Here is a 13,094-nt window from a genome sequence, read left to right on the forward strand (position 1 = left end):
GCACTCACTATGTGGCAAGCACCAATATAAAAATTTTGCACGGAGTACATTTTTAATTTTCATAATAAACCTGTTAGAGAAGTGCAATTTTTACTCCCATTTTGCAAGTGACAAAACTGATGTTAAAAGAGATCCTCAAATTCCCATGGCCACTTAAGATTCAAACCTAGAATTCAAAACTCTTCAAAATTCTAGAATACAAAAAAATATAATCCCCCAAAGTTATACTGATTTCAAAATTGCAGTATGTGATAGGTGTTGAACAAATATGCATTGAATCACTGGATAATTCTCAAGTTATTAAAACCATATTACCTCCAGGAAATCCATACCTTGTTTTTGTCATTCCTTGGTCACCCATTTAATTGGGTTATCTTTCTTTGAGTTGGAGTTGGGGCTGATTTCCTATGTAGTCATCTCAGCAAGGAGTAGACAGGAAATCAGAAAGCATTTCAGGCAGGCACACACTGATACCAGTGAGTGTAGGATTGAGGATCTATAAGAACCAGAGAAAAGAGCCTAATGCAAGTTCAGCAGGAACTCAGAATAAGCTTGTTTCATTCACACACTGCTTTTCTCTTTACTCAAAGGTAAAAGAGGTGGGGGGTGGAGAAAAATGAAAGGTCAACATTCAGAATAATGAAAATTACTCAAGGTCAGGAAAACAATATGAGTCAGTATTTTTAATTGTTAAAATTGTGCCTTGTGCTGGGGTTGTACTCAATGAATGAAGCACTTGCCAGCATGTGTAAGGCACTTGGTTTGATCCTCAGCACTACATAAAAATAAATAAATAAAATAAAGGCATTGTATGTATCTACAACTAAAAATTTTAAAAATGTGCCTTGACTTTTCATTAAAATTTGGAGATAATCATAAATATTCAGGAAATTGTAAGAATAATAAATTCCCATGTATTTTTTTTCAGTTTCCCCCAATGGTTACATCCTGCAAACCTATAACACAATATTACAAGCAAGGTATTGACATAAATACATCTTGGTTGACAAAAAAAATCTAAAAGATATTTGCTCATTCAATTAGGATCCCTTTGGATTACAGCTCCATGTTGCACTGATATAACTCAGTTCATTTCTGTTTCCTGAAAAGCATGACTGACAAAAGTGGCAAGTCTGTCCTGACAAGCTTAGCTAGGAAGGCAGCATGGTCATGAATCTGTTTGTACTTCTAACCCTTACATCTCATTATTTTTGTTAATTTAAGAGTATAAATGCGGGTCAATTGATAATGATTTTCTTATTCTTCTGATTATTTATTTTATCAGTGTTAAGGAAAATATTTCAAACAAAGGATATTTTCCACAAAATAATTGGATATTTTGAAATGGTGCAGCAAGTCTTGCTTTGTTGAATGCATTTCAAAGAGGGTAAAATACGTAAAGAAAAGAAAAAAAAAGAGGACAAAATGCGTTCCGTGCTAGGTGAGTTTTTGTTAGAGATTCAGATTTCTTCAAGCTATGAAAATCAACTCAATTAAATATTCACAGTTTAAACATCAATGCCATTTCTCCAAAGGTTGCTGAATCCATAGAAATGAATTCATACATTGCTATTCAACAGAAAATCATTACTGAAAATCTCAAAGAGGCCAGCTTTTATTTGGGAAAAATTTGGTTATAAAAGCTCTTACCAAACTCATGGTTTTGTTTTCTTTCTTTGTCAAAAAAATCATAAAACCCTTAAATTTTGAAACAGGAATTTCTAGTCTGAAAACATTTTTTCATGCTTTTTTTGCCCCTTGTTTTTACAACATCATAAATCTCATGCAACAGAATTCAGTTCATAGTGGGAACAGAATCTTCACACAGTATCACCTTGTTTTAGAGTCTTATTTCCAGCACCTGATGGTAAAACTTTCCCTCCTCTTTAACTCAAACACAAGTTACTAGTTGTAGAACTCCAAGAGAGATTAATCCTCTCATAGGTAAGGATCTGAAAAGAAGGGGAGGGAAACATTTCACATTGCTCAGGTTACCTGTCATTTATCCATAGTTTTTCAAGTGGGGAGTAGAGGAATAGGAAGCAATTTTGAGAAGCTTTCAATATGTTCAAACAACCATCTTTTATCTCCATTTAAAAATTTCCACTCTAAAAGAATTCAAGCTCATCATAGTTGAATTCAGTTATAGGAGTTTCCAAATAAATACTTTATGTCTAGACATAAGTCAAATAAAAATTGCAAGCACCACAAGGATACAAAATATTATTAAAATAGCACAAAGACATGCTGTGCTTGAATATGAATGTGTATTATAAATAAATAACAATAAAATAGATTAATAGTACCCACATTGAAAATAGTACATATTTCTAGTATTCATTTAATTAACAGTTATGTATATTTCTTCTTCTTATCTTACTCCAAGGATTATTAGTGTTTTGAACCAATGTCCGTTCCTTAACTTCAGTCCATCCTTTACCACTTTAACAATGCTGTGCCCAGAGAAGGCACTCAATAAAGGTTTGTTAAATTGAATGTGGCTGCTATTTTTTAATCTACAAACTTGTTTATAAATCTGAACTCATTTATTTAGCAAAAATGTGCTGGTGTTTGAAAATCATATCTTTTATGTAAAAGGCAGAGAACAGCTTTAAGCTACTATTTATGCTGCCCCATTCTTGTCACTTCCTAATTTGACACTGAGATTTGAGAGGGCACTGCAAAATTCTGACAGCCAGAGGCATGGAATCAGGGTCAGGGCACATGCAAAAAGTTTATAGCAACAAATATTTTCATATAAACACTCAGGTTTATTGCATGTAAATTGACATTTTAATGTGTTTTTCAGAAAATTAATAAAAAATATATACTTGCATACCATCAGGATGTAATGATAATTTGTACTCTTTTATCTAAAGAACAGTCACCATTTCTATCATACACTGCATCATCAAAGGGTTAAAAGTGAGCAAGAAAATAAATTAGTCCCTATTAATGTATTAAAATTCTCTGTCCTGAGATTTTCCACTTATTGCAACTCATTTAAAACAAACAATAACTGTCTGAAAATGTTGGTCATTTTCACAAAATATGAACTGAAATATATATGGGGATGTGAGAGCTGAATTTACTAGCATGGTGGTTATGAGCTTAAGAAAGTTTCAATTATTGCTCTTTAAGAAATTAGTCCATAGGCTGGTGTTGTGGCTCAGCTCAGCGGTAGAGCACTTGATTCGCACATGTGATTCCCTGGGTTCCATCCTCAGCACCACATAAAAATAAATAAACAAAATAAAGATATTATAAACATGTATACCTAAAAAAATTTTAAAAAGAAATTAGTCCAGAATGACTATCCAAATTGTTTCATACACGCACACACAAACAAACATTCAGGCAAGGAGGGAGGGAAAGAGAGATAAGATGAAATCTGATTTTAAAACTGAGTATGTTCCTATAAAAAATTTCTATAAATGTTCGAATGATTTTAATTAGAAATATCAGGTATGAAATACATAATTGCTTTTGAATATTGCTGTTGTTTCAGTTATCAAAATACTTGTTTTTTTCCCCAAAGGCTTAAAGACAAATTTAAACAACAGTCATCAAATGCTTTTAAATTCAGTTTGCTTGTTTTTCCCCATATGACATAAGTTTCAAGTGGAGGATTTGATTCCTTTTGAGAAGTGAGCCTATGCACTTTCATACTCTCTCATACGGCAATAAATGAGACCCATAGCATATAGTGCCCTTCAAATGTGTACTGGATGCCTATCAATATTAATGAGTTTTTTGCCAGTATTCAGTATGGTCAATTTGTGTGGCCTGAAGTGGCCATTGTTTTGTGATTTACATATTGGGTTTTGCAGAGCACAGTGAATGTATCATTTCCAAAGTACATAAGGACCTCTAGAAAGGAAAGGTAATACATAAATTGAAAATATTTTATTGTCTTTATTTTAAATTCTTCTGTCTATGGGTTTTTGAAATCATGCATTAATACAGTAGTACAATGTGCAAATGAAATGCAGAGAAATAGCTCCAGAAAATAAAATAATTTATAGTCAGCAATTTTGAAAAATATCCAGTTGTTCTGGTGTATTTTTAATTCAATGAAAATAAAGCTAGTTATCTTTCAAATACACCAAAAGACATCAAACTAGGACATGCAGAAGTAGAGCACTAAGGAGTAGAAAATATTATAAAATATCTTGATCTTATCAGATGAACTTTCACTGTAGGTAAGAGGCTGTGGCTCTCCGGCCAGACAGCAGGCTTTTTCCTATATACCCTTCTACACCATCATCTTTAGTTCTTTCATAAAGAGGCTAGTAGATAGCATAGGTAGCATCAATACAGGCAAAACTTCCCTCTTATCCATGGACAGTGATGGGGAGAGGACAGGGAAGCATGAAAGAGCTACTTAGTTTCACTTTTGTGTAAAATCTTGAGTTCAGTATTTCTCTCCCTGGAAATAACATGGAAAATGAAGGTGATTAACAAAAGTGTGTTTATCTGGAATTTCAATTACTCTCAATCTAATGAAAGGTTCAAAATTAGAATATCATATTAAACACACTCAGTTGTAGGATGAAAGGAATTCATAGAGAACTGCTCTTCAATGGGAGCAGATCAGTCCTTATTTCCTTAACAGTGGCTACTATATCTTTTTCTGGACACTGTCCCTGTTTATGCAATTATGTTTCACAAATCTGATTTTTTCTGTTTACTATAGCCCTCTACTGGTTCAAGACAGACCACTGATTTTAAATCTGACCTTTTTCATGAATATATTCATATGTTCCTGTGACAATGTATTTTGCAGAGCAAAACACATGTTAATTAAATATGAATACTACCAACACATCAACAGATAAATTATGAATAGTAACACATTAAGGGAAGATAATACTCCTCTATGCAACAGGTCTACCCAGATGGTTCTGTCTACAGCTTGGCATCATATGTCATTGACCAACAAACTACCATCACTAATTCATATTCTCTTTATTTAAAAAAGTGATGTGCTTTAAAACTATGGTGTTAGGTAGTGTTTGCATATGAGATTGATTTTTGTGTGGTTTTCTGTATAGTATAGCAGGTAAAATCTTTTACCCAATATAAATTTTGTGCAACAAACTCTTTAATATTTATCTATTGAGGGGTTAATGACATTAATTTACAATGTTATTGTTATAGTAGGCTTTTCTATGCCTGCCAAAGCAGGACAGGGTATGGGCTAGTCTCCAGTCTATACAAATATGATAGATAATCAGCCATATTATAATGAGAAATTCTACAGTGTGTGAAAAATAACTAGGGAAGGTAAGAAGCGATCAATATTAAAAATGTTTACATGAGCACTTTCCTTCTAGGAATGTTATGAAATGAACATTGTTTAGAAGAAAACAATGCAAGCATGATACCATGATAGTCACTGAACTGATTTGTGTGTGTGTGTGTGTGTGTGTGTGTGTGTGTGTGTGTGTGTGTGTTTTGGAGTTTGGGGGAGGGAGGATCACCCAAACTAGGTTCTTGACATGTTATAAAAACTACGTGAATTTTTTTTTCTACTTTCATTTGGCTGTTCTGGAATAGTGGGGACATAGTTTGAGTAACTTGTGAGATGAAAAGTAGCTGGTTACATACCTAATGAATTGTTCAATGAGTCTCTCTCTCTCTCTCTCTCTCTCTCTCTCTCTCTCTCTCTCTCTCTCTCTCTCTGCTTTGAGAACACTCTCTTTTCATCCCTTTCTTTATTTGTAAAATAAATTTAGTTGGACACAATACTTTTATTTTATTTCTTCATTTTTGGGGTGATGAGGATTGAACCCAGTGCCTCACACTTAGCTAAAACCCAGCCCCTCTTTTTGTCTTGTTTGTGTGTGAAAGGGGGACTTTGGAAGAGGGGAGGGAGGAGGATAATAGTTGTGGATATGTGTCTATATATTTATACTAAATACTATTGAATTTCAACCCAAAGTAAGCTGCCTAATATTCCCTGCCTTAGCAGGTGAGGCTATATCATCATATGGTGCTTTTGGCACTTGAACAAACCATCACTCTTGGAAAGCATCCAAGATGGACCTATTTTGTACCAAATCCTCCTTGGTAACAAATACTGTTATAAAGAGAACTCAGTGTTATAAATAGTGAGTTAGATTATGTGGGATATGGTGTAAATTCTATACTAATATTTATGAAAAAAATCAGAGTGACCTAATATATTTTTTTTTTAACTGAAAGGCACAAGGGTTTGATTTTGTGTATTTAGTTTACGGGGACAATACTTTAGGTCTTTGTATGTGATTCTCCTCCCCTACTTACTGGAGAGGATAAATTAATTGGGTTTTGTTTTTGAAACAGTATTCATCTAAATAATACCCTAAATTTAGAGATGTTCCACAAAAAGGGTTCTTAACAACAGATACTTTAATTTCATCTTATAAAAGACCTTGATTGGCTACAGGTGTATTTTATATTCTTTTTTTAATTCTTCAAAATAAAACATCTGTAAGTGAGTAAATTGGAATATTGCTTTTTAAAAATATGAGAATGGACAAGTGTACATGATATCAATCCAAATGATGTTTATCTACACTGCTTTTTCTTTAATACTATTTTTTTAAATTCATGTTTAAAATTTTAAGTATAAAATCACAGAAATAATTTTCTCAATTCTGAGTTTTCATGTGTGTCTTTAAAAAGATCTGATAGGTGTAAAAGTACATCTCCCCCCACCCTCCGTTGGAAACTACTTTTTAACCTCTATTTTCTTCTTTCCTTTTCTCTTCTTTCTCCTCCCCATTTCCTAAAAATAAATAAAAACAGAAAGTTATATTTTACTCACAGCCTACAGACTATTAAAGCAACAACAGCAGCCTGATTTAGGTACAAGGGAAATATCTAAATGCTAAATACTTCCAAGTGAATAATATTTGATTTTGTTAAAGACAAACACACGCATATACTAATTTAGGCAATTGTTCCCCCTGCCCTTTTCTTTTTAAATATATATAAAAAACAATTTCCAGGAACAATATTTCTCTTATTTTATTGCTGGAAGAATAAATGCGGGAATTTTGTAACTCATTTCCTATTGTTATGCATGCAGAAAGCCCCAAGTATAAAGAAAACATAACTCTGTCTACATATATATGTACCTGACTTACACATCTGTAGCATGTGTTTCCTCACCTTTTTTGCATTCTTTCTCCCTCCATCACCTCTCCATTTTCTATTGCTCTAATGTTGTAGTGGCAATGAAATGTTTTTAGCTTAATTCCCATGGATATGAGTAACTATTATTGTTCCTTTTGAATCTACCAATTTTTATTTCAAGAGAGAGTACCACTGTTGTGAAGGCTTTAAAGAAAGCAAAAACAAAACTACTTTTGCTACAGAGGCCTTGATTGGGAGTTGGAGTAGTAGCAACTTCAAGACAAGAAATGCCCCAGATAGAAGTGCCAACAACATGACTTTTAATAAAATTTTATGTTCATGGTACAAAGAGGTTAAGAAGAATATTATAAAAACCAAGTAGGCCTTGGTTATAATTTAGGAAAAAAATAAAAGAGGCAGTAAAGGAAACAAGCTTGATAAATATGTATAAAATATATGTATCAGTAATACATATCAGTAAAATATCCATAGTGATGTATATGGATATACATATTTATATAAATATCTCCTACATATTTGCATATGGCTCCATTAAGGAGTTCAGAATATACACTGGATGTTGGTTTCTATATAAAGATCTTTAGTAAGAAAAAGTATACTTTTTAATCAATTCATACTTTTTTACAGAATATTGAATGAGGAGGAAGTTAGTTGATATAAACCAAAAGGGAACCAACAGGATTGATAGTATGAATTTTCTACTTTTAGATAAAAAAAAATCTTTAAAATCAGTATTATTTATAAAATATATTTGTTCATGGGTATGCACAAAACATTTGGCATATTTTATACACATCACACACATATGAATTGTGCACCAAGGAGCTGTAAATGATTAGGTAATCTGAAAAATGCAAAGCATTACATGTGTTAATTAGTATCTATAAAATTAATAAAATAATTTTGCTTTGTCTAACAAAAAACAACTTCAAACTATGAAATGAGGGGGTCTTGCTGCTGGAAAATTATAGTTAAATGTGCAATTTGTTGCTTCCTATTCATCTACCAAGAAAGTTGAATAAAGCATGCCTATATATATAAAATCTTAAGACAAAAGTGCTTCATATTTGGTAAATTACTCTTCAGACACCTCTATAGGTAACAGTCTCTATTTTTATGAAAGGACTCATAAAATCAAATAATACATGTGAAATTGTATGTAGAAGTGGTAAGAAGGGTATAATAAATCAATATTTACTAAGAATGACTCTAGTTAGTATTTTTCTTCCCCAAAACAGATAGAGACTTTGGAATTTAGTGTAAATAGGCAAAATAAACAGTTCACTTGGATTTGGGGGCCCAGGAGGAGCCTTTCAAAGGAAAGATCATTTACCCTTACATATATAATAATCTTCCCATTCTTCATCAGAGGAATGGGGGCTCACTTACCAGAAGTGCACCTGGTATTAGTTGGGGAGGAGGAAGGATGGGTGAACCAAGGGAATATAGTAGCCTCAGGAAGATCTGGGTCCAATTTCAGAAGGGGCAGGTTAGTAGAAAACACTGGTGGAGAGAGAGACACTCTCAGACAGCATTAATAAAATCATAAAATCACATCTGCTGAAATAAAACCTACCCCTAGCCTTCCTCACACCATTTCCCACCATGCATGTTGTGTGTGTGTGTGTGTGTGTGTGTGTGTGTGTGTGTGTGTGTGTGTTTAGAGGGGAAGAGTGAGTGTGGGCATATGAACAGGCCTCCTTGTGTGTACTAGTGCATTTCAGGGCTGAGGTGAAAGGCCAAAAGTCAGAGGAAGAGAATCAAGAATCAAAACAATGACTAATGATTTCTAACCTGAAGTAAAGCAGATGCGCTGCTCACCCGGAACATGCCTCTGTTTAAATGCTCCATTTCTCACCGCACACAATAAGGCCAGGAGAAGAAACCAGATGTGATTTTTTTTTTTTGGAAAAATGTTTTATTTAAACCTTTTTAATCTTTACAACAATAAAATATTGTGTCAATATAAACCCCTTGACTAAAACTGTTCACATCAAACATTACAGCGAATTGTTTTCTTTTCGACACCCAACTCATCTTTGAAAGAATTTCCTTTTAAACACAATGCAGACTTTATTGAAAATAAATAATTGTTGGCAACTGCAATAGGCAATTTGAATAAAATAGTTGAAAAAGCAACTCTTAATGAAAATAGCGTTTATTATACATCAGTTACTAAATGAATAAACTAAATGATCTTTCTTAAATTAATAACTTCAAAAACGTTTAATATACAAAACTGTACAATTATAAAGTCGGCAGAAATATTTGGGTTAACTCAGGTTTGAACCATAGCTTTTAACTGTAAAGGAAAAAAAAAAAAACTCAAAGCAAACAAAAAGCCCCAAACAATTTGTGAAACATGAACTCAATGTGGAAAATAAAATCCCAGAACCAAAACCTAACTATCAACAGAATGCAGAGACTTGACAAAAAGAGTAAAAGGGTCCGGGATTTGAATTAATACATGCTCTTCGACCTGCAGCTGGGGGAGACACAGTGTGGTGAACCAGAGGCCTGGCAACCCATACTAGTGCATCCTCAACAAGGGGCCCAAGGCTTTCTGGTCCATAGGTAGTTTGAAGCTTTGTCTATGGTTGCTGCGCCGGAAAGTCGAGCCCAGCGACCAGCCCCGGCGCGCAGAGTCCCCAACCAGATCCGGCCAGCGGCGGCTGGGTGTTGGGTGCTTGGCCGGCCGAGGACTTGTGTGCTCATCGGGAATGAAGTGCACCTGCGAACCTGGCATGTGGACGTGAGAGCTAGCAATAAAGCCACAGCAAATGCATATTTTTGGGATCTCTACACAGCCTAGAGAGAATTTTTTTTTTGTAGTTTTTGTTTTTCGTATACAGTAATACGATACACACCGCTATCTACACACACACACGTTATGCATACACACCCACACACACACGCACAGAGACACATACACAGAGAGAGATAAAAATAAAAATAATAATAATAATAAGCAGGAACCCAGCCGCCCGGGCGCTACCTAGCTCACTCGATCTTCACCGTGGGCTTTCACCAGCTGTGCTTGTCAGAGCCCCATCAGAGACAGCAGTATATACACAACAGAGGAGGGGTGCGCGGCTAGACCAGTGATTTTTGCCAACCATCTCATTGTCGTTCAATACCTAACAGAGTGTTCCGCTCCCGTCACTCTCTCATGACCCATCTCGCGTTTCTCATACGGAGAGCGGCGGTGAACTAGAGGTAAACTGAACTGGGAGGCACTGGCCCAGTCATTCGCTTTCCTCTCAGATTCTGGGTCTCCAGCGAAAGCAATTGCTTGGGAAGGCTAAGTCTTTCGTCTAAGGATGGTTAACCGCAGTCGGGTCATGCAGACCATCAACGCGGCTACGCTAGGGGCCTGAGGGGAGCTCCATGCACAAGCAACCGGGACCTCAGTGGGTGTAGAACCCTTCCCATACTTCAGGCCACCTCTTTTCCTGGGATCTATGCTGAGGAAGTCTGCGGGGACTCCATAGTTGCAGGACAGAAAGCTGTAAAATCGCCTCTCCCACTTACCGCTAGTTTGCAAACCCACTAGGCTTTCCCATTCTGCCCATCCTAGGCAATCCACCCATGGGGGAAAATATAACCAATATCATTATCAGCAACTCTCTCCATTGTATCATCTCCTCTCCATACAGTTTTGGGGTGGGGGTAGTGATGGGTGGGTAGGCATTTCTCTCTCCTCCTCCTCCCAGTCTTCCATCCCTTTTCTAAGCAATTAAAAAACCATCAGCTCAATGAAAGAATAATAATAATAGCAATAATAACGTGGAGTGGTCGATTAGATACAAATTATCTCACAAATATTGTGTACAGCTTGTAGTAAAACACCGCAGACATTTAGAAATGCTATAGAAGTTTTAAAAAATGCAAAACTAGTCTATTGTAAAACAGATTTCACCTGAAATACAGCTGCTATAACCAAGGCGCTGAAAGGTTATTCAGAGGCACACATCTGTCTTCCCACCCCTTCCACCCCCACCCCGCCCCCACATTACCCCAACTCCTTGCTCTTCCTAGAGTGGAGTGATCAAACAAACCTTACTCAGAGTAAACAATATGTATTGATCAGCATAAAAGGTTTGGAGGGAAATTGCCAGGGTGGCAGGGAACATGAGGTCCCCACCTGAACTGCTTAATATAACTGTGTATCAGAGTTGAGAAGCCTGAATATGTGTTTGTGTGTGTGTGTGTGTGTTTTCTTAGCATAAGTTAGAACCCCCTCAAAGAAAAAAAAAGGAAAGAAAGAAAGAATTATAGCAATAATATAGAGTTATAGCAATAATATAGAATATTAAAATGAAGAGAGTAAAAGAGAAAGAAATCCGCTCTGCTCCCAGTGCGGCTGGCCTCCTCTCTTCCTCCAGTCAGAGATCGTGGCACGATGTGTCTGTTTTCACGGTGTGAGAATAAACCTCATGCGGCTGCTGATCCCCTGGCGGAGTCATTCTTTTTTCTTTTTGTCTTCGATTACAGAACCAGACACGCACCACTTCTTTCTCCAACTGGAGGCTGTCTGCCAGCGAGGAAATCTCCTGCGCGGCAGGCTTGGGACACTTGAGGAAATGCGTCTCCAGTACGCCCTTGACACTCACCTCGATGGAGGTTCGCTTCTTGCGCTTGCGGCCCTGGGCGGCGATCTTGTCAATGCTGGTCGGGCTCCCTGTGGATGAATCCGCCTCTTCCAGCCACTTGTTCAGCAAGGGCTTCAGCTTGCACATGTTCTTGAAGCTCAGTTGCAAGGCCTCAAACCTGCAGATAGTGGTCTGCGAGAACACGTTGCCATACAATGTGCCCAGCGCTAGCCCTACGTCGGCCTGCGTGAAACCCAACTTGATTCTTCTTTGTTTGAATTGTTTGGCGAACTGTTCCAACTCATCTGAGGTTGGCGTCTCCTCGTCTGAGTGGTCCTGGCAGTGGTGTGAACCAAGTTCGCCATGGTCTGGGGGCTCACGGAGGACAGGATGCAGGTTCTGTGTGGAGGCGGCTGCCGGCGGTGGGGTGAGTCCCCCGTGCTCCAGCATGCCGCTCACGGTGAAGCCGGGCTGTGAATACACGTTAAGGGGTTGGCCGCTTGATGTGATGGACGGGTTTGGAGCTGGGCTCGTCCCCCAGGCGTTTGGGTGGTTAGTGTGCGGCGAGTGGTGGGCTACGTGTGGCGAGCGGTGATGGATGATCGCACCCAATTGCAGGTCTTCACGTCCGGGCTTCACGTCCTGCTGGTCCAGGGGACTGGTGGCTAGTGTGGAGGACCAAGGGCCCCCGTCGCTCAGACTGGTCACCCAGTGATGCCCGAGGGGATGCCCATTGCTGGGAACTCCCTGCAAGTATTCACTTTGGAGAAGTTTTTGAGGGTTGCGGAAAGGACTCCCCTGCTGCATGCCCGCAGAGTCCGCATGGACTAGGGAGCTGGAACTGAGAATGCTGTAGGGATTCGAGGCAGCTGTGGCCATGGTCGGTGAGGATCCCCTACTAGTTATAATGTGGCAAAGGGAGCAGCTTCAGCCTTTGACATCTACGGTGCGGGGGAGCCAGAGCCGCTAGTGGCGGGTTACCGGCACTGGCCATGGCCAATTGCAGTGCGTTTTGGCCTGGCCAGGCGTGAACACAGCCAATGGTGGCGCAGGAGGCCGATCTAGCTTTCCAAATTAGGCTGGCTAAGCTCTGGAGTTTCAGTGAGACCCAAGCAGGAAGTGAATCAATCTTTGGGTTCCATTGGCTGCCTAGCACACTGTGTCTCTTTTGGTTAACCCTTTCCCCCCTCCCGTCAGATTAAGCGAGTGTTTGTGGTTTGAAAGGGGAGGAAGTATTTGTGTGAGGGTATGGGGAGTTGAGGCGGCAAACTGGGATTTTTTAAAACTCCACTTAGTTCATTTAGATTGTCGTAAAGAAAGAAAGAAAAAAGTAAACAAGTTTAAATATCATTTTGATCT

General features: G+C 37.8%; 1 protein-coding gene across 1 annotated transcript; it reads right to left on the bottom strand.

Moving 5' to 3' along the window:
• Positions 1–11,156: 11,156 nt before the first annotated feature.
• Pou3f4 (POU class 3 homeobox 4) lies at positions 11,157–12,676 on the bottom strand. The gene has a single exon (XM_005328832.4). The coding sequence runs from the start codon at positions 12,612–12,614 to the stop codon at positions 11,529–11,531; it is 1,086 nt and encodes a 361-aa protein (XP_005328889.2). The 5' UTR covers positions 12,615–12,676; the 3' UTR covers positions 11,157–11,528.
• Positions 12,677–13,094: the final 418 nt, after the last annotated feature.

This window comes from Ictidomys tridecemlineatus, chromosome X (genome assembly GCF_052094955.1).
Source record: "Ictidomys tridecemlineatus isolate mIctTri1 chromosome X, mIctTri1.hap1, whole genome shotgun sequence".
In the NCBI taxonomy this organism is placed as follows: Eukaryota; Metazoa; Chordata; class Mammalia; order Rodentia; family Sciuridae; genus Ictidomys; species Ictidomys tridecemlineatus.